General features: G+C 49.2%; 2 protein-coding genes across 2 annotated transcripts in view; one reads left to right on the top strand and one right to left on the bottom strand.

Annotated features, from left to right (window-relative positions):
• Positions 1-22,608, top strand: part of SLC1A7 (solute carrier family 1 member 7) — a 50,742-nt gene that overhangs the window by 3,909 nt on the left and 24,225 nt on the right. The window contains exon 2 of the mRNA XM_082429927.1: positions 5,753-5,832. Coding sequence (XP_082286053.1) covers positions 5,753-5,832 — 80 coding nt within the window. The remainder of the gene's footprint in view (positions 1-5,752; positions 5,833-22,608) is intronic.
• Positions 19,708-22,608, bottom strand: part of PODN (podocan) — a 50,087-nt gene continuing 47,186 nt past the window's right edge. Inside the window, exon 11 of the mRNA XM_082429776.1 lies at positions 19,708-20,625. The gene's annotated coding sequence lies outside the window, so the exon portion shown is untranslated. The remainder of the gene's footprint in view (positions 20,626-22,608) is intronic.

Here is a 22,608-nt window from a genome sequence, read left to right on the forward strand (position 1 = left end):
TTCTGGCCTGTGTAACTGCAAGGGTGACGATGCCTTGCCTGGGGAAGGGCCCTCTTCTCACTTAGCGCTCATCTCCTGCGGGAGACGGAGGGACACTCATGCTGCCGAAGGCAAAACTTTTCTAACACTGTTAAACGGTAAGGAGGACTTTATTCAGGACTACGGTGATAGGTGTTAAGACTATGGCGACAGGGGAGAGTGATCAAGAGCAACTCAAATACGGCAACTGCAGCTGGGGATTTACAGCCAATGAGCGTAGTGCGGAGGTCAGTGACTAGAAAATTACTAAGAGGAGACGTCAAGGATGGGGGAAGGGGGTCTTGCTAAACCCACTAACAAGATCTTTGTTGAAGGCAGAGTTGGGGGGATTCTCACTAAATTGACTTAGCGGGGTTTTTGCTACAAATGGGTGAAGCAGGACGAAGAAAGGATGAGGTTTAGTTGAAAAGAGGGCTCAGAATGGCCGGTCTAAAGTTTGGTCAAGAAGAGTTTTTGTCAGTGGGCTCCTGGAAGATTCCTTATTTCATAATATTCCTCTTCCTGCAGTTCAGTGATATCTAATATGTTCTCTACAACTGGGGCTCAAGGCATCAGATTTCATCTTCCATCAAAAGGAAAACACGCCTCTCTGGGAATCGAGCTCGCTATTATTATAGTTACACTGTTAAGCTGCTGTCAGTTATTTAGGGAGAAGCATAGACTCTGGAGTCAGAGGAACCCTGAACTTGGACTCTACTAGTGAATGGCTGTGTGGCCCTAGGCCAACTCCTGTCTCCTTTCTGGGGCTCAGTTTCGTTATCTGTAAAATGGAGGAGGGTGGGACTATATGTCTGCTAGAATTGCTGTGAGGAGTAAACAAGGATTCATCAGTGCCTGGATACAGCGGGTGCTTAGTGAGTGTTACTTTACTCCTCCCTCCCTTACCCACCTGTCCAAGTCCTACCTACGTCAAGAACCACCTCATAGATCCCATATCTTATGAAAATTCTTCCAGACCTGCCCACATCTGCCCACTCTCCTCCCACACTCACCCCATGCTCATCCCTCCACTGGAACCCAGCTGCTGGAGGTCTTGCTTCAGAGCTATTTGTTCAGAGTCTATTTCTCCCATCAGCCTTTGACTTGATGACTATCACATCGGCTTTCTTGAACCAAACGGTGAGCCTAGCTCAGTGTCACAGAGAGAACCCTCAACTAATGCCTGAATTAAACTGACAACGGCACAAACAACTTGCAAGCCACTTTCTTTAATTTTCCTCAGCAACTAAAATATATTTCTTGCAGGAAGATTATTTTGTGAAAACAAATTGGAATGCCTATTCTTAAAAGCCAAACTCATCTGGCGCCTCCTTTGCCAAAGCTGCCTTCCCCATCTGTTTGGAAGCGCTAATGTGTTCTGGTCTGGATTAACCTGCCAGATAAATTGAAGGAAAGATGTGGAGTCTTAGAACAATTATTTGGCAGGAATTGGCTTTCTCAGCATCTTATTTTGAAATCCAGGAGTTGTTTATTTGATCTCTGCCTGTGACTCAGAAACCAAACCCTTCTTATTTTGTAGCTTATGCAACAAGGCAAAAATCATAAACAGTATGCAAAATGGTAGAATGTCCTATTTGTGAAAAGAACTTACAAAATCACAAGATTTATCTTTGGAAATGAGTATCTCATTTAAAAATATAGATCATTTTGAGAGTTCCAGTTAAACCATGATGAATTTATAATTGCACCCATTTTTCTTTCCTTCATGGGATACCACTAAAATTGTGGTAATGGAATTGTTTAAAAATATAAACTCCCAAGAACAAAGACAATACAAACGGAGACAACTGAGAAAAGAAGTCGAGGAATTACAATAAATTAGTTGGGAAGTGGATAGAGTTGAATGATCTCATTTAGTAGAGCACAGAAAGCTGAAATCTTGTGTCTGTAGAAGCAGAATGACAGCAGATACCACCTGAGTTTGTCTTGGAGAACTCCAGAAGGGCTCTGGACCTGAAAGTGCAAGGCACTGCAGGAGGCAAGGGTTAAGCATGCAGCTGAAATCAGGGACGTTGGTTAGAATTTTGTAACTGGAGCAGTTCAACCCCTAGACCCTTTACAGTTCATGTAATCAGGGGACCCCTCATCCACTATCTCTATCCCTCTGCCTGTCCCAAGGAACCAGAGAAGCTTGACTTAGGGATGTTAGGCCCACCTGTAAGTTTTGGGGGAGGGGAGGTGGTGAGGCGCATGCTTCAAGTGAATTAGTGGACATCTGCATCTTGAGCGTGGGGTCCCCATAAGACTGCTGTCAGCTGGGCTTAGGCATAGCCCCATCCCCCCACCTCCCACCCCACACACAGCCAGAGGCAGGAAGAGACTTCTCTCACTGAAGCCTCAGAGGAAAGACCCCCAAATTCTGCTGTGAAGGGGAATCATTCCCATCCCACCCTTCCCCCAGTGAAAAAGCTACATCTTCATCTGTTAGCCTTCCTTGAGGAGCCATCAGTTGACAAGTTCCACTCATGCACACAGAAGTTTAGTGTGTCACACTTATACACAAGCAGAAGCCGAAGTCAAAGCTGCTAATATGGAAGACAGAGACCAAACGAACAGAACAGTAGGTCTCTAGTGAAGCAGAGGCAATGCAGGGAGTAGAAGAAAACTTTTAAAATCTTTCCTCAAGTTCTTTGAATATATCAGAGAAGGTACAGTGACCATAAAATAGAACAGGGTGCAAAAAGAAGAAACGATTCGAGAACAAGAAAGAGCTTTGGGAAATTAAAAGTAGATAAAGCTGCAGAAATCTCCCAGAAAGTAAAACAAAATGAGCTAAAAATAGAAAAATGTAAGAAAATTAGAATGTCTAACATTCAACTTACTAATAAGAGTTTTAAAGAGAACTAACAGAAAAAAATGGAGAGAAAAATTTCACAGAGAAAACAGGAACATTTCTCTGAAGTAAAAGGTATGCACAGCACTATGAATTTTTTAAAAAGAAAGGAGAAAATCTCATACCATGGCACGTCATCATGAAAAGTACAGAAAAACTGGAGATAAATAGGTGATCCTTAAATGGTTCTGAGGGAATAAACTGGGTCTAATGTAAAGAATAGGAAGTAAGAATGGCTCCCAACATCTTAAGCAACACTGGAATCTGGAAGACAAAGAGGAAACACCTTTGAAATTTGGAGGGGAAATACTTTAAACTAAGAGTCTTATATATAGCCAATCTATTATCAAAGTTAAAGGTAGAATAAAAACATTTTTACTATGTAAGACTCAGAAGTTTCTCTCCCATTCACACTTACTGAGGAAGGTACCAGGAAAACAAAGAAGTAAGCCAAGAAGGCAAGGGATCCAGGAAAGAAGGGTTCCGATATGGGAAAAAGTCCCAGAATGACAGCGAAGAAGAGACCCATGACAACCACTGGGCCTAGAGAGCAATCTGTCCAACCTGGAACAAGAGGATGGAGAGCTCTGGCACTGAGGTCCCAGGGGCCTAGAAACGGACCTATGCGTTTGAGTATATAGAAAATACTGGGCTTCCCTGGCGGCGCAGTGGTTGAGAATCTGCCTGCCAATGCAGGGGACACGGGTTCGAGCCCTAGTCTGGGAAGATCCCACATGCCGCAGAGCAGCTAAGCCCGTGAGCCACAATTACTGAGCCCACGCGTCTGGAATCTGTGCTCCGCAACAAGAGAGGCCGCGATAGTGAGAGGCCCGCGCACCGCGATGAAGAGTGGCCCCCGCTCGCTGCAACTAGAGAAAGCCCTCGCACAGAAATGAAGACCCAACACAGCCATAAATAAATAAATAAATAAAATTAAAAAAAAGAAAATACTATTGTTAGACATTTAAAAAGCGACGTTAAAGCACTTGGAAGAAATTAACGAGTGGCTCACAGTAAACAAGGTAAATGAAAAATCAGTCAATTCTTAACTTCAGGGAAAAACTTAAGGTTGTACAGAAAGGAGGCATGGTTGGCTCAACAGTGAGCAATATTTTGTGATCAAAATATTTTAAACCTTGACAATTAGTTTAACCAAAAATTGATATAATGGTGAAACGGTAGGAGGAAAAAAGGAGTAGGAACTAAGTCCTCATCTGTCATGGCAGGGAAGTTAATAGATGTCAACAAGATATATCTGGAAATAGTATTATAACCATATTATTTACAAATAACAATACTAAAGGAAAAACAGCTGGAGGAGTTGGGGATGGTCACTCCTGAGAAGTTGGGGTTAAGGATAGAGATGGGTGAGGAACGGCTGCCTTTTTATCATTATAGTGCTATCTAAATTAAAGAATATACACATGGATTAAAATTAATTCAAAAGACATAGCCACGATGGGTATATTTTTAAAAGTTGATTTTCTGGTGTGTTGGAAATGGTAGTAGAAGGGGACTAGGAGGCCTGTTTTCCAGTCCTGCACTGTCACTAACTCACTCTGTGGGCAAATCACCTCCCTCTCCTGGCTCAGCTCCCTCATCTATAAAAATGAGCTGTCAGCTGAACTAGGAGATCTTTAAAACCCCTTCTCAGCACCAACATTCTATAATTTGCGACTTTTCAAAGCATCAGGCCAGTAACCAAGGGTTATGTTTGGCTTTGTGTTTAAAAAAAAAAAAAGTTACAAGTACAAAAATCTAAGTCAGATGGTGTTTGAAAGTCCACATACTGGCCTCACCCAGAAGCTTACCCTCTGAGGAAAGTGGACTCAAGCTAGCATTGCCAGAAATAGCAAAACTGAACTAAGTTAAATGTAAAAAATTTTAAAGAGCACATCCAGTTAAACTTGAATTTCGGATAAACAACTAATAATTTTTAGTGTAAGTAAAGAACCAATATTTGTTGTTTATCCGAAATTCAAACTTAACTGGGCTTTGGAGCACCTTCCTCTTCGGCTGTCAGGTTCCACTCATGTGACCTGTTACTCTGGCGACAGCTGACTGGGCAAGGACTTGGCGCAAGGCCGGCAGATAGGCTGGAACCTGCAGCCTATGAGGAAGCCCGACGCGGGAACTCTGCCCAGTAAGGGCTCTTTAATATTGAGAGTGGCGTCTCACCAACCAATCCGATTCTGTCTCTCTTTCAGCATTTTAAATGCGAGCCCTGCTTCAAGGGTGAGGTAAGAATTTATGAAAGTGTGGGGCGAGGGAACCCAGTACAGAAGGGAAACTGACTCAAAAATGCTGTTTACGAGTCAGTCTTCTCATAAAGTAGACTGACAATTCCTCCAGTGCAGGAACTGTGCCTAATTCACTCTTGGGTGCCCAGTACGATGCCTGCCAAGGTATGGGCTGAATGAATGTGTGAACAGTACGCAGCCCTGCCCTCTCGGCACTTATCATCTGTTATGTGAGACCGATTTGTAGCAAGGCTAGGCGGGTGAATGGTGCAGAGGTGGGGGAGAGCTGTTATCTACTGTGATTACTGACCATTTACACTCATCCAGACCCTCTGCCAAGTGCTTTATGTGCATCCTCTCATTTAAGCCTCCCAGTGGCCCTATGAAGTGGTTATTACCCTCATGTTACAGATGAGAAAAACTCAGAGAGGCCGAGGAACTTGCTTAAGGCCACAGCTACTTCTAGGGGGCCAAGGTTAGAATCCAAGTCTGCTTGGCTCCAAAGCCAGTGTTTTCTCCATGGACTCTGCTGTCCATGGGCTAGACAGGAGAATAAGGATGAAATGGTGCTTTGAAGATTATAAAGCAACTGTGAAATCTGTACTACCTGCTATAACCCCAGCTCCTGCTGTGTTTTCAGGAAATCAGTTACTTCCAGTTTCCGGGAGAGCTCTTGATGAGGATGTTGAAGATGCTGATCCTACCACTGGTGGTCTCCAGGTGAGGAGCGGATGTTTGGCTGGGAGGTCTGGGCTGGGGTTGCACGAAGAGGATTCTGTACGGATTCTGTAGGTGCCCTCCTCCTGCTGTGGGCAGCTGGACTGCAGGCTCTGGGTGGTGTGACTGGGGGCTTCATGGGGCGTAGACTGTGGCACAGGCGCTGGAGTCTGGGTCGTTCAGTGACACCAGTTGTTTCAGTCCCATTCAGTGGACATTTGAGTGACTTGAGTAAGTGATTTGGAGTCCTAGTACGTGACCTGACTCCAGGGTAGCTCGGGACCAGGGAGTTCACGCACTGTTCCCAGGGAGAGGCTCTTTGTGGTGAATGCAGCAAGACATGGGGCAAAATATGACCTTGGAGATGATCACGAGATGATATCCTGGCTCAACTGTGTGCTGTACTGGCTGTGGAACCTTGGACAGGTCAGACTTCTCTGAGCCTCTGTTTCCTCATCTGTAAAATGATAATAGTAACACCTACTCCAAAAGGTTGCTGTGAGGACTATAGGAGGCTATCTATTTGCTAAAAGTTCAGGGGCTGATCACAGGGTATGAGGGCAGACAGGTGGGAGATTAAGTTGCAGGATGGGTTCTTCCTTGACCATGAAAGACCTTGAATGCCAGGCTAAAGAATTCAGTCTTTACCCACTAGGGTGGGGCCACAGCAAATCCTTGGAGGTCACCTGGTGTCTACCACTGGTGTGCTGGTGACCTTGGTCAAGCCCCTGGTCCTCTCTAGGTCTCAGATTTTCCAGATGTGTAATGAGTTGGTGGCTCCAGATGGTGTCTAAGAGCCCTTTGCTCTGAGACCATGGGTTTGGAATCCTCACTTCCCAGGACTTGTGTGCAGGGAGGGAAGTGGACAAGCCTCTGGGTCCTGGGGGACATAGTGGGCTCTGTCCCCTGGGACAGGGTCATCAGCCTTCTCAGCCTCCCTGCTGAGAACCCTAACCCTTTCCCTCTAGGGTGGTGGAGATAATGCTCCCCCGGCCCGGGAGGCCAGGTAATGGTCCTTTCTGCTGCCCCCAGGAGGCCTTGTTAAGCTTGGTTCGGCTTTGTGCAGGCAGCAGTTGGGTCTCTCAGGACTCAGCCTTCAAGGCTCTGCTGAAAGGCCACCTCCCTCCAGAAGCTTTCCCTGACTCCTCCACCCACTTCTGTGGTTGTCTCCTCTTCATGCATCTTTTGAGTCATTCACTGAGTCAGGGAATCTGTCAAGGTCACCGGTGGGCTCCATATTGCTAGACCCAAAGGACACTCCGAGTTCTTGTTCTGCATGACCTGTCCACAGCAGTTGATACAGCAGTTGGTCACTGCTTCCCTCTTGAAACACTCCTCCCTATGGCCTTACACTCTCCAGCTTTGTCTGCTCTCTGCCCCCCGGAGCCGAGTTTCTCTCTCTCTACTCAACCTCTGAACGTTGTAGTTTCTCAGGCCTTTTCTCATCTGTCCTCATGGCTTTAACATACCACCTACAAGTCCAGCCCGTCCGAATATAGATCTCCCTCCCCAACCTCCCCTCTGAGTGCCACTCAAACTACCTACCTGACATTGCCACTTGATGTCTCACGAGGGTTTCAATTTAGCATAACCAACTTGAGATTTTACCCACAAACCAGTTCCTTCTCCTGTTTTCTGCTTGTCAGTAAGCGGCAGCTCCATCTACCCAGTTATTCAAGCCTCCGTATTTATTCTCTTCCCCCACCCGCAGCTCTTCCATCAGCGACTCCAGCTGATTCTTCCCCCAGCTAGAACCCAGCATCATCCCTACCACAGGGGCAGACTCCACAGTGACCTCACTGCTCTCCTGGCTCTGGTTTTTGTTCCCCTCCCATCTGTTCTCCACCTGGTGGCCAGAATGATCTTGTGAAAAGCCAAGCGGGCCATGCCATTCATTCACCTAAAACCCTTCAGTGGCTCCCATGGCATTTAGAATAAACCCTTGCATCCTTAATGTAACCCTGGAGGCCCTGCAGGATCCTCCGTGCCTGTGCCCCACCTCATGTCATGCCTCATTCACTCCAGTCCCCTGACCTCTTAGTTTCCTAAGCAGACCAAACCCTTTCTCCGTCTCAGGGTCTCCGCACATGCTGTCCCTTCTGCCTGGAGCACACTTCCTCAATGCTTTACACATCTTCCCCTTCCTCTTCCTTTAGATCTCAACTTCCATGTCACCTTCTTAGAAAGGCCCTCCCAACCTGTCCCCCTTCACCACCACCTTCACTCTCCCCCACTATGCCCACTTCCTTTTCCTGCACAGCACTTATTTTGTACTGTTATTCTATATGGATTCAACTGTTAACTTGTTTATCTTCCACTGGACTGTAAACTCTGTGAGGGCAGATACAATACTCTGTTAAGGTTCCACTCTGGCCTTCACACCAAATGCCTGGCTCATCGTAGGTGCTCATTAATACTTGCCAAGTGGATTAATGAATTCAGCAATCATGCACTGTGCTTTCTGGTACATGGCCCTGACCTGGGAGACTGATGAGAAAATAAATAATTACACGACGGCCAAGTAAGCGTGTCGATGCAGGAAGCACAGGACTCTTTTATGTTGTTTCCCTTTTTCCCAGTTGTATTGCAATATTGTTAGGCAGCTTGATCATCCTTTATTGTGTTTTTTGTTTATTTATTCATTTGTTTTTGGCTGCATTGGGTCTTTGTTGCTGTGCGTGGGCTTTCTCTAACTGCGACGAGCGGGGGCTACTCTTCGTTGCTGTGCGTGGGCTTCTCATTGCCGTGGCTTCTCTTGTTGCAGAGCACGGGCTCTAGGTGCGCGGGCTTCAGTAGTTGTGGCTCGCAGGCTCTAGAGCGCAAGGCTGGTAGTTGTAGCACACGGGCTTAGTTGCTCCGTGGCATGTGGGATCTTCCTGGACCAGGGCTCAAACCCGTGTCCCCTGCATTGGCAGGCGGATTCTTAACCACTGCACTGCCAGGGAAGTCCCAATCATCCTTTATTGTTGACCTTACTTACTGCCAGGGCGTTGCCTCTTACTCAGAACTGAAATGCCTCCAAGGCAAAGGCCCTTGAGTAGACCCTGGAGTCAGACAGACCTGGGTTCCCATCCTGGCCCTGCCATTTCCTTGCTGTGTGACCTTAGGCAAGTTATTTAACTTAAAATCCTGAAGTCAGAGTCAAAGGCCTGGGTCCTAGACCTGCTTCTCCACAAATCACGTGATCTTGGGGCAGGCACCCTCACCTTGAGTCTCAGTTTACCCAGGTTACCCAGTGACTTTGGGCCCATCCAGCTCTCTGAGTCCTGGCTCTCAAAGGTTTGGTCTCTCACCACCAGACTCAAGTGCTTTCTCTTGGCTGGAAACGAAATGTGGTATTAACTTGAGAAAAGCCAGTGTGTGCTCATATGTTTCATTTGTTTATTATACAGTTTCAGCTGGTTCAAAGCAACCGTGTCACTGAAAACTGGAAATGCTTTAAAACTTTCCTACTAAGGGAGAATTAAACCTTCTTGGGGGAAAATGACACATTTCTGAGCTCCAAACCACTCCATCCCTGAGCCCTCATTCCTTTAGCTTCAACTGGTCTATAATCCATCCGTCCATCCGTCCATCCGTCCATCCATCCATCGCCCACGGTCCCCTGATCGCTTGCTCCTGGCCAGCCCAGGGCGGGGCATCCCTATCCTCAAGGAGCAACCACTCTAGTGTGGCAGTTGTCACTCAGGACAGAGCAGAGTCACCAAAGCTACTCTGGAAATTCAGACGTCAGGTCTCATTCCGGACCTACTGAACCAGAACTGCCAAAGGGCCCAAACAGGTTTGTTTTAAAAGCTCCACAAGTGTTCTAATGGTTCGAAAAGAAACCCTGATGTCTTGGGATCAGGGCTTCTGGCTGGATAGCTAAAGACCCTGGCATGAGCACTGCTGCTTTTCAGTCCCCAGGGCCCCCAAGCTGTACCCCCCACCAGGAGACAGTGTAAATTGCTCCAGGGCAGTGGGAGGATACACATCAAGGCACATTTGCTTCAGTTCCAATAACCTGCAAGCCTGTGTCCCAAAGCCTGGCACCCATGACTCTAAATGCTCCCACCTCTTCCAGTAGAACCTGCCACCCTTCCCTATGCCAAGCCTCTGGCATCAGGCTGGTCACCTCATTAGTCTCTAAGCGTGCCACATACCACCTCTGCTCGTGCTGCTCCCCTCCCACGAACGCCCTCTTCTCTTCATTAGTTAAGTCCCCCTCTGTGTTCAAGACCTAGATCAAGTTTCTTCCGTGAAATCCTCCCAGCTCCTCATTTACTGATAACTAGTGATGATGACCTGTCTCCATCCCTGATGCTGCTTTTAACCCTGGATGGACACAGTGTTGTTAGTTAAATGAATTCACACTCACAGCTGGCACACCATGTTATGGAGTACAGACACCATTTTTTGCACAGTAGTGACATAGAAATAAATTAGCATTCTTATCTGGACTAGCCACTCATGCTGCTGAACAAGAAGTGGCCCTGCCAACGGGCAGAACCAGTCGCCATGACCCCTGTCTGGAGAAGAGCCATGTGCACTGCTGTGTTTTCATGTGAGATACTGGGAGGGGGTAAGTTCATTTCCCCCTTGTCATTCACACTAACTTCTACCTGGTGGTCAGCGTAACATATTTTTGCAGGAGACGGAAATCTAATAGACAAGCAAAGAGAGAGGATGAGATGTAAAGAAGTATGGGCAGTAATGGTGGGGTTGATGTGAGGGGAGAGAAGACCTGTGCCTGCCTTGGAGGGTCTCATCATCGGCAGGAAGACAGCCACAGAGACACTTTGTTCCAGAGAATGGATCCCCAGGGGGAGGGAGGTGGGGCTTGTGGCCTGGGTTAGAGCCCAACTCAGTCATTCTTCCCACAATCTGGCATCTTCCAGCTCGTGGGCCTCTTTTTTCTAGAATCCACTCCAAACCAGCCCCCAGCCTGACACCCTCCTCAGACAGGCACGCGCAGTCCAGCAGAGGGCCACCTACCCTTGGCCAGTTGTGGCTTTGTAAGGCACAGTGAGGGGGGTGAGCAGGCAGCAGAGGTTCCAGGGGAAGAACAGGGGCTCTGGAGTCACTCACTAGATGTGTGAACTTGACCAAGTCTCTTAGCATCTGAGCCTCAGTGACCTTATCTGTAAAATGGGAAGAACACCTCCCTCCCTCGCAGGGTTATTCTGAGAATGAAATAAGATAATGCACTTGAAGCACCCAGCATAGCTCCTGATACATCACCAGTCTTCTCCAAGGCCCAGATGAGATGTTTCATGAAAACCTCTACCTCTGTTTCTTCTCTCAGCAGGCAGCCCCTTGGGGTGACCTCTTCCTTCCTCATGCTCCTTTAGCACCTGCAGCTTACTTGTCACTTCGTCTAGAAAGTCTCCCTTGACTCAGGTATGCTTGGGTGCTCCCTCAACATTGATACAGGTACAGTGCATGTAGCACTCCTCCATCTGAGTCCTGCACATCTGTGTTCACAGCGGCCTTTGCAGGGGCATGGACCACACGTCTCCATACAGCACATTGTCACCTTGCCCAGAACCACTCCCCATGCCATGATTGTCAAAGCCTCCTCATTTTCCATGAATTCCTAGTTCTTACTGCCTCTTGATTTTCTCTGCCCTCACATTCCTACAAGCAGTCATGAGGCACAGCCTTTGCCAGTTTCCCATTCAAGTATATTTCCCTTGCTTCAAGCAGTTCCGAAATTTTGCAACTTCACCAACAGTTGGGAGCAAGATCACAGGTGAGGATCACATCTAGAAGTGTAAGCCCTTCAGCTGTCTCTTGGTTCTTTCTTCCTCTCTCTGTATATTAGCTATCTATTGCTGTGTAACAAATTACCACAAACTTAGTGACTTAACACCGTTTACTATCTACCAATTTCCATGGGTCAGAAGCCCAGGCATGACTTAGTTGGATCCTCTGCTCGGAGTCTCACAGGCTGCAATCAAAGTATCATCTGGGCTGTGTTCTCATCTGAAGGCTCAGCCAGGGAAGAATCCACTTCCAAGCCCATTCAGGTTCTTGGCAGAAATTATTTCCTTGTTAAAGGCTATCAACTGGAGGCCACCCTCGGGTCCTAGAGGCTACCTGTAGTACCCTGCCTTCTGGCCATCTCCAAAGGCAGTTCCCAACATGCCTCTTTGCTTTGTCAAGGCCAGGAGGAGGATCCTGTCTCTCCAGTCTTCTAAGACAAAGTCTAATATAACATAATCATGGGAGTAATATCCATCACCTTTGCCATATTCTATTAGAAGCAAGTCACGGGTCTCACCCACACCGGGGTGGGGGGCGGGATTACAGAAGGCCATGGATCACTGAGGGTCACCCTTAGGGTGTGTCCACCTCTTTTCTCTCTCCACACCTTCCTTCTCTCTACCCTTCTTCCAAGACCAGCCAGAAATACTGCCCTCCTTGTCTTTATAAGTCACCTCCACTCATGCCCTGTTCCTGGAGTGGGGTTAGGTGGACGTGTTGCTCAGCTTCTGGTCCAAGTGGCTCATCAGGGAATTTCTTCTGAACCCCCTTACCATAAAAATAATCCTGAAGAATTTGAATTCACCTCTTTCTCAGGGACATCAAGGGTCTGGTACATAGTAAGTGCCTAAGAACTGCTTATTAAATAAATAAAGAGCAGTGGAAGGAAAGTTGAGGCAGAATTCAGGGAAGTTTTATGACCTTCATTTGGAATGACCCTTGGAGGATGATTAGGAGTTGTCTTTTTTAAAAGGTTGGTACTTTAAAAAGTTATATAAGCGAATTACAAACATTGTGGATAACAACAACAAAAAATCCTGTCCTTCCACAACCCTAATTCTGCCACTGTTCTTCTTCCTGTACATGTTTGTTCTTGTCATTCTTAGTAGTGAATTCACTAGGCCCAGGGTGTGGTCCCTGGCTGACTGGTTCAGAAGCTCAACCTCATCTGAGTCCCTGAGCTGGTCAGGCCTGTCCTCTGATGCTGACAAGAGGCCACCAAATAAACCAAATGCCAATTTATTCATCCACAGAGATAAATACAGTTGCCAAGGAGGACGGATGCGCACAGCCCCTGGCCAGAGCATTTCTCCCTATAGGCTCATCACTTGGGGACCCCGCTGGTTAAATCTGTTTGCTGGCAGGACAATTTAATTATTTAATGGTACGACCAGTATGAGTCCAGGTTTGCCATTTTCAGTTAGTTTCTGGGGCCCCAGGTGGTGGAGTTCCATCCTATGTGCATTTAAATTTAGTGAATTCAATTACATATGCTATGAAAAAGAGAGAAAATCATTTAAAGGAGACAAGTGGCTTCCCCCATGCGAAGAGCTATGTCCAGGGTGAGTGTACCATGGGAGAGCTGGGTCTGCCTCACTCTAAGCCAGTCTCAGTTCCCAAGTGCCTTTCAGAGTGAGCATCTCCCCACATCGTTATTGTGATTCTAGGCCATGAAGAGAGGGTTGTTTGGTTTCCTTTTTGCATCATGGCCTCTAAGTGTATGCTGACTGCTTCAGCTGGTGTTCACCTTAAGAAACAGCAGCCCATTCCAAAACTGGGAGGAAACCTGTCTTGAATGAAATTATATACCGCCTGAACTTAATGAACAAATTAAGGGATCTTCAAGGGCAAATTTAATTATGAGTGGTTTTTGCTTTATATACTGACTTGAGAACTGAATGTGCTGAATATGGTCCTACTTCTCCTCTGTACAAGGAGGAAGCCCAGTGTCTTCCTCTTGAGGCCTGCATCCATTGGCCAAGGTCAGCTGATAAGTAGGTAAAGAGAGAACTGGAACATCTGATCTTGTCACTAGCCCTGTTGCTCTGGTTCCTTCCATATGGTGTCGCTGTTGAACACAGGTCTTGCATGGCTTGGTTCAAGCCTGAACATGGCCCCTTGCAGTTACATGTCCCTGCTCAAGCCACAGGGATGCTCTGCTCTGGCCCCTAGATCACACCAAAGAGCTCAATTGTTGTTCCTCAAAGCAACCTCAGTCATGCCCTGAGCTTAGCTCCCTGGGGTTGATCCCTGAGTCCATTTTCCATCCTGGTGGGTTAGCCCTGGAGACCTTTAGTGCTGACAGACCTTGGTCATGGGCACTCTAGTATACCCTGATTCTAACTTCAAATTGCAAGGAGCAGGGGTTGGGGGTCTTAGTCTCTTTTTTCTCGGACGGCTCCTGAGCCTCTCATGCAGATTGGTGCCCCTTTCCATCACTCTACAGATCTTAAGGTCTCAAGGAGGCGTACTTCCATCAAACCGCAAATCTCTCCCTTCCCCTGGACAATGTGTGCCTTCTTGCCTTACATTTGCCATTTGAAAAATTCTTCTAAAAACAAAATCAAATGCAAGGAGACTTGCTGTCTCTACCTTTGAACACAAAAGCCTCAGACAAAATTTAGAAAACTCTGCCTCATGTTACATTGGCATAGGAACTAGTAGTCTGATGATTAGGACCTGCCATGGCATTGTCATGTCCTTGAACTAGGGCCCCTCTTCCATGGGTGGTACTTGAACGGTGCTGAGTACTTTGCCACTCTCCACTCTCTTCTCTCTGCTCCACTGCTGACTGATTCCATGCTAATTACACCTTCTTTCATTAGAAAGTCAAGCCTTTGGAGCCTTCCTTTCCCATTTTCTCCCTGTAACACCACTTGTTGCTACTCTGATCCCTTTTGCTTTTAATTTATGGTTTAACCCAAAGAATACTGGCAACTTTCTGTTCTTTTAAGTTCTTGGAGGAAACCTTACTGTTACTCCTGCAAAAGTATGTCTACTTTTTTTTTTTCATTCAACATGATATAAAAATGCCCATGCCACACCCTCATCTTTGTAATCACATTTCACTGGTCCACTCAGAGGCTGGAGCAGAGGTTGCAAAGCTCTTTTCCTTTTACTAGACACTCAGGATGCTGCTGGATACCCTGCTGGGGCATCACTATGCCCCAGGATTCTAGATGTACCTCAGCCTCTGTTATTTACCACACTCTTCACCTCGGCCATAGAATGGACACAACGCCATCTGCAGATTTACAAAGAAATTCCCAGTAGGTGCTGTGTGTGGTGGGGCCAGGGGGCATTTTGTCCCCACTGAGGCTGGAGTTTGCTTCTAACGTTGGGAAGTCAACTGAACCTTGTTTTCACACATCCCCAGGCAAGAGCAATGCAAGGAACCAGGGGTGGGTCAAACCTGCATCTGGATCCAGCTAGGGCCTCCAAGTCTCCACTTGCTTTTTGCCAAACCCTCCTCTCCCCTCATTCTTCAATTTCTTAAACCAGGCATCATTCAAGGAAAACTGAATCCATGTGTTTGTGATTCACTGATGCTGAACATGGCAGAATGTTTTGTAAGCTCTACATCGCAGCAGAGAAATCCGAGGGCGTGTGTGGGTTGGTATGTGAATGTGTGGTGTGGGTCTTTACATATATGTATGTTGTGTGTATATGTGTGTGCATCTGTATGTATTGCTTTTCTTTCCATTGTAAGAATTTTAAACTGATTTTTCTTAGAATCAGGAAGTCACGTTTGGCCAAAGAAACCCAACACTCCCTTCTCCCCCTTCCTGAGGAGCTCTAGTTTGGCAGAAAACTCCCAGACACCCACGTTCTAGCTTACTGGAGATGGTCCTGGGCCAAGCAGCCGTCGGAGTCTGGTTTGGGAGCCAGTGTGCCGGGGGCAGCTGCCGTGGGCGTCCCAGGATAGACAGTGAGTGGGAGAGGGCAGGAGGAATGGGCAGCCACGGCTTCTGCAAGCCATGGGGCAACTGTTCTTAGCAGAGCTCTGCTGACCTCTCTGATGGGAGCCCTGGGATCGCTCTTTGGCCCTCTTGCCCAGTCAGCTGATTGCCTTACTCATCAGGAGGGGAAACGTGGCCCAGCTGTGGGCTGCGGGTGGGATCAGACCATCAGCCTGGTGACTCTGAAAAACTCCCAGATTTTATCACCCATCACAGACTCCCGTGCTCTTTCCCCCTTCCAGTTAGAGAATTCCTATTCATCCTTCAGGGATCCACTCAGCTGCCACCTCCCCTGGGAAACCTAGCCTGATTCCCAGGCCGGGCTAGACCCTGCTTCTGGCCTCTCTCAATCCCAGCCACGACCCAGGGTTTTGTGTTGTCCAGACTGCAGGTCTCTCCACCCACCTGAGGACCACAAACCCACCTCCTTCGTTCCTGGGACCCCACAGCACACAGGGCAAGTGTTCAACATGGGGCGTGCTGGGGACCTCGCTGCGCCTGGGGAGGTGGGTGAGGTTTTGGAAAAGCTCCTGCTACTCTTCTCTGTGGAGACACTGCACGGAGAGGGTCTCGTTTGAGTGCCTGGGGCAGGCAGGCCCAGCCAGCGCCTCTGGGGAGTGGACACCAGCAGCCCTGATGGAGGAGGGAAGGGAGGCAGGGGACCTGTGCTCCCTCTGGGTGGGGTCTTTCCCTCCTGCTGGAGCAGGGCTCCTAACCATGGCGTAGTGGCACTGGTCGTAAAAACCCGTGACGGGCAGCCCAGGGAAGTCATTCCTAATGGTGGAAGCGACAGTCTGCGACCGTAGAGCAGAGTAACGGTCACCCATGGTAACACCGTTTCCCTCCCACCTGCCATTCTTTGCCTTGTGGGAAAGAAAGGGGTAGGGGTTCCGCTCACGTGGATTGGGAACTGGATCGACCCTTATTACACTCGGGAACGCAGCCTTTCCAGTGGAAAGGGGTTGAGACTGGTCGATGGTCAGATGTGAGCTCTCGGAGGGCTGCAGCTGCGGCTCCTCCAGCTTTTGCTTTTGATTGAGTTCAAGCTTGTTATTTTTGAGTTCCCAATCGATCCCCTTCCCATGCCCAGGGGCCTGGGAAGGAGAGACCTGCAGAAGGCAGTTGGGGATGCCAGGGTGGCAGCATCGCCCCAGGCCCATGCCTGTCTCTGTGCTGCCTCCTACTCCTCCCTCTCCCACCCCACCTCCCACCCTCTGAGCCCTGCACTCCCTCCCCACCTTCCTACCTGCCTCCATCCCGTGGAATCTAAAGTGGAACCAAAGAGGTTTGGTCTGTGTGGCTCCAGAGGGCAGGGCTGGGCCCAGTGTGGAAATTCTCTTTCCTGGAGGCAGATTTCATGCTAATAAGCATAACTAGCCCACAGTGGAGGTAGTGAGTTCTCTGTCCTCTGAGGTGTGCAATCAGAGGTGGTAGAGGAATTTCTGCCCTTGGGAGGGAGTGCTGGGACCAGATGACCCAGACCTTAGCCAAGTGGGAGTCTGGGCCTCCTGCCTCAGGTCTTAGAAGGAGTTGGCTTGAGGGTGGGGCTGTGGCAGGGACAACTGGGAAGCGTAATTCGGTGCTAACGTAGCACTTGCTGTCAACTGCTGGGCCTGTCATTTGCTCAGGGGGAGGGAAAAGACCTTAATATTTGGAAGGGCTGATGAGACTCCCATGGAGCCCCAGACACCTCCGTCCACTTGCCTGTCAGGTGGACTGCCTGCAGCTGCACCCAGGGGCCAGCTTGGGAGAGCCTCCCTGACTAGGTCACATGAAGCCAGAGCCCAAGGATTTGGCTCCTTCCTGCCTTTAACTTCCTAGTGCAGGATTTTGTGACTATGGATGTTGTCATGCTAGTAGACCAAGGTTCAAATCTACTTACTCACTGTGTGACTTTAGCAAGTTGCTTGCACACCTCCAGTGACTGGGAGTTCACTACTTCTCAAGGTGGTCCCTTCCAGGATGGCACAGCTCTGTTTGCTAGAAAGTTATTCCTGGTGCTGAGCTGAGATCTGCTTCCCTGTGGCTTTCTGCATCAATCCCAGTGTTCCCAGGGTCTGCTCTGCTGTGCTCCACAGCCCCTGCCCTCCAAGCTGGCAGCACTGTCCCCTGCCACCTACCCCAGCTGCCCTCTATGGGACACACACCTCCCTCCCCTGTCCCTTTCCCAGGGGGGTCTTAACGTCAGGGCAGGTCCGTGGCCTCCTCAGCAAGCCCTCCGGGCTTCTAGCCCCACAGGCTGAGGGCCCCCCACCCCTTTGGCACCCTTATTCCTCAGTGACTCACCAAGCTGGCAGCAAACAAACCCCCAAAGTCCCCCTCCCACGTGCTGCCACTGCGGCTCAGGCCCCCCTTCACCCCAGAGCTTGTGCTCTCCGAGCTGTTGAAGCCAAGTATGGCTCTGCACGTGTCCGTGTTCATCTTCATCATGTCAGTCAGAACTGGCCTGAGGTCTGCTTAGTTCCAACTCCCTCATCCAACACATTAGCTGTTCCTCCCAGCTTCCCAACCTCTACAAATCTGGTCCACATGCTGTCAGTGCCCTTGGCCAAGGCATTGATAAAAACAACCAGGAAGGAGAGGGCTGAAGGGAGAGCCCCAAAGTACACCTCCAGAGACCCTTTCAGGTTCTCAGCACTCGGAAGAGGGCACTGCCTGTGATAATCATTCCCCAAAGTTCTCAGAGGACCCGGTGTCAACTGCTTGATGTCACATGGACACACAGTGCCAGGGGCATTTCTCTAAACCTGGCAAGGGGCCCAAGGCTGGTCCAGGAGACTTTTCCTCCGGGAACCCACAGTGGGTGCTCATGGTCATCAGAGCTCAGAAGTCACCCCTTTTCACAACTCGTCTAGAGTTCCACCCTGGCTTAACATCACACATACACACCAGCAAACCTGCACCCAGGCCAGGCCAGGCCCTGGGCTCTGAGGGCCTAGAACTGAGCCAGAGTCAGCCTTTCCCTGGAGGAGCTCACAGTCTGCTGGGGCAGGTGGTCACAAAACAGACGATGCCATCACAGAGGAATGCTAATTATTGGAATATATTGAATACTTGCTATGTACCAGGCACTATTCTAAACCTAGATCAACGCTCACAATAAACCATCATTATCCCCATTTTATCCTCCAATGGAAACTGAGGCGCACAGAGGCTGAGGAACTTGCCCAAGGCTCCCAGCTAGTGAGGGCTGCGTGCAGGAGCCTCCGGGAGCTGCCTAGCCTAGTCAGTGGGCTCAGGAGGCCCTCAGAGGGAGGAAGTACCTGAGTGGAGACTAGAGAGATGGGTAGCGGCCACAGGAGAGGATCGGAAAGTAAAGCAGGGAGGGCAGGGGCAAGGGGACTGGGTTCCTTCAGTGTTCACTGCTTTGCTCAGCACGTGTTCCCGCCAGCCTGCCCTGCGCCAGAGCTGGGCTGGGCCATGGGGGTTCAGGGCTGAGCATGCCGGCAGAGTGCCCTGTAAGAAACTGGGAAGCACAGGGTGCCCTGGGGAGGTAGGTGAGATCACCGTATCAGGGAAGACTTCCCAGAGGAAGGATGTCTGAGCTGACCTTGGAAAGGGCAAGTGGAAATTGGTTGGGCTGGGCAGGTATGTGAGGGGTTGGGTGGGGTGGGTAGAGAGTACCAGGCTAAAGGAACAACCAGCACAAAGATGGTGCAAAGAGCAGCAGAGAGAACGGGGTGGCTGGAGAGGTGCCAGTGAGGAGGAAGAGAGTGACCCAAGGCCTTGAAGGAGTGTGGACAGTTCCTGAGGGCGAAGGGGAGCCACCAAGGACTTCAAACAGCGAGGGGCCCCCAGCAGTCTCAGCAGCCTGTCCGCGCTCCACAGCGAAGTGTGCAGGCAGCGGTGGGTGCCTCCCGGTGTTATATGGGGTCACGATACCCACCTCAGGGGTTGGCGTGAGAACAGGTGAGGGTCAGTAGTGGCCTTTTTCTCCCTCCCTTCCCCGCCGCCTGCAAGTGGAGGGATTACCAGATGGAAACAGGCTGGGCCCAGGAACCAGCCGGCTCCCCAATCACATCAGTCTCTTGAACCATAATCCCGGGCCCTGGGGGCGGGGCGGGGGGGGCGGGCCAGATGGCTTAGGAGGGAGTCCCAGACTTCTGGGCTTCCTGAGGCTCTTTGCCAGGGCCCTCGAGGATGTGGGGCGCTCCCAGGAGCACCCGGCCATCATGGGAGTCACAGAGGCAAGGTTACCTATTCTCCTCTCACCATAAATCACAGCCTGAAGGAGCATTTGAAGTCATCCTCATGGAATCTCCCACTCAGTCTGGAAGCCTTGATCTAGCCTTCCAACAGGTGGCCACCCAGCCTCCATTTGGATACCTCCAAAGATGGGGAGCTCACCACCACAAATCTGAGGGCTGTAGCCACGGGGCAGGTCATGAACTCCGAGAGTTGAACTAAAGAGGCATTACATGGGCTGAATCACATTAAAATCATGGTTAGCCAAAACCGGAAGGCCTTTTCTTCCACAGGAGTTAAACCAGGTCTGTACCACGGAGAGTCACTGTGGGAGAAGGGAAACCCCACGGGGCTGAATCCCTGTTCCAGTCTTAACTTCACAACTAGGCAGCTTGGCCAGTTAGCTCCACCCCCTGAGCTTTATTTTCCTTATCTGTAACTCAAACTGCACAACCCAAGAAGGCAGTCGCTAGTCATAAGTGACTACTGAACCCTTGAAATGTGGCTAGTGCAATGGAGCAAACTGAACTTTTTGTTTTTAATTAATTTAAATTAAAATTTTAAACCAGAAGTTGTTTTTCTAAGCATTCTTATGTTGATTACACATTGAAATGATAATAATTTGGATATACTGGGTTAAAGTATTATTAAAGTTAATTTTACCAAAAATGAACTTCACCTGTTTCTTTTGACTTTTTTTTTTTTTTTACTGTGACTACTAGAAAGTTTAACATTACAGTGACTCACATTATCATCCTTCTGGGCAGCACCGACAGAACATTAAGGGTCAAATGAGGTGGATGTTCAGGTGTTTGGGGACAGTTAAGCTCCAGATGAATTACGGTTTCTGTGGCTGCTGGTACTTGAGGGGTTGTGGTTTTCATCAGACAAGCAAGACATGCTTATTCTAGAAATAATAGAGAATGTGGAAAAACATTAAAAACAAACCAAAAATTGCCCATCATCCTACCACCCAAAGACAGCTACTGTTAAACTTTAGTTTTTCCCCTGTGCACGTCCATGTGACCTAACACTCCCTGCAGACCACACCACCCCGGCTTGTAGGTTCTCAGAAAGGTCACTTTAACAGCTTGGCCCAAAAGTCTAGACCTCGAGGAGCCCCCTCCAGCCAAATGGCAGGCTGTCAAGGAAGTCACTTGAACTTCCTTTCCTGTGACTGTGAGTTCCAGGAATGGCCGCTGTCTCACGTGGAATCCAGGCCCTCCCCGCACTTAGCTCCCGTTCTCCTCGGCCTCTGCCATCACCTGCGGTCACCCTGGCACTGCCGGCACCGGCCTGGGGAGGGGAGGGTCTGCTCTGTCTACTGTCAGCAGTTCCTGCCCAACCGCTGCCACCTCTGCTGCTCCCCTTTCTCTTCAGCCAGTAGAAAAACCCTTTCCATTCTGCGGGCGGGAGCGAGGTTCCACAGCGGAACTGCTTGTGTCCCGGGTGATGGAATTCTTTCCATTTTATTCATCAGCCCTCTCCCTTCCAGAGCCCCTGTGTCAGGGGTCCACTCCTGCTATATCTAGAACCTGCACTCCCTTCCTTAGCACATCCGGTCTGTCCCTGAGCTGGCACCACCCCCATGTTAGACCTCTTCTTCCTCAGGGTGGCCTTCTGAGGAGCCCTTTGCCCCTTTCTGAGATCTGATTTTCATCTGCACCCCTCTCCTGCACAATCCCTCAAGCATGTCTATGTTTATCTGGACCACAAACCTCGAGGGGGGTCTGTGTCACAGGAGCTCCAGGGCACCCTGCAGAGCTGCAAACTATCTTGTACTCTGCTTTCTCCACTTGACATAAAATAGGAACATCTTTCCAATGACACCATCACTTCTAATGGCTACTTAGAACCCCACTGCCTGGATATGCTGTAACTTTTAATCTAATCTGCCTTGATGATTGAAGTTGGTTCCAGCTTTTTGCTCTTACAAATACTACTTCAGTGACCCTCCCTATATACTTTGTTTACTTTGATATTCTCAGATCTAAGGAATTCTTAGTTCTCCCTTCTCAGACATCCAGCAAATTCTGCTAGATGTGTTGTTGTGTTGGACCCCACTCTCCCCTGTGTCCCCCTTGGCCTGGCACTCAAGGCCACTCCTACTCTTGAGCTCAGTCCATCTTTTCTGCCCCATATCTCACTCTACCTCAAATATGACCTGAGCTCTGACCACATTAAACACCACAGTGTCCCCACACTTCCCAGCCTCCCTGTTGTCTTCTGGTGTCCCACTGCCTGGCACGTCTGCTCCATCTCCAAATCTGCCTCATTTTCCATTGCCCCTTCCTCCGCGTAGCCCTTCCTGATTCTCCTAGCTAGAAGTGATCCCTCACTCCTCTGAATAAAGATAGTACGTCCTTGTCCCCTCCCTTGTGGTACTGATGCAAACACCTTGACCCCTGGTTACTTGAGTCCACTTCTGTCCCGAGTGTCCATTTCCATCTTCTTCCCAACCCCCCCTGCCAGACCAGGAGTTACTTGAGGTCAGGGACTGATTTCTGATTTCTTTCTGTGGGCACAGGGCATGGCACAGAGTGGGCACGTGCTAAAGGATTGCATAACTACATGGATGAAGGAGGACAGGCCTGGAGCTGGGGAATGAGTTCCGGTCCAGCTGGCCACTAGTGTCCTGTGTGACCTCGAGCAGGGCCTCCTCTCAGGGCCATGGCTTCCCTGTGGCCTGAAGTAGTTGGACTTGGCTGTGAGGAGATTCTGTTATGGTCAGAGGCCTGTTTGGCCCTGGGCCGAGGTGCTGGCCCTTGTCTGGGGATAATCTCTCTCATGGATGATGTTGCAGGGTGGCCCCCCATTTCTCCTGGCCACACAATCTCATTATGAGCCCTTCAGGATTTGTATCTAAGACCCACCCTAAGCCCATCACTAA

The sequence above is a fragment of the Balaenoptera physalus genome, assembly GCF_965194825.1.
Source record: "Balaenoptera physalus genome assembly, chromosome: 1".
Lineage (NCBI taxonomy): Eukaryota > Metazoa > Chordata > Mammalia > Artiodactyla > Balaenopteridae > Balaenoptera > Balaenoptera physalus.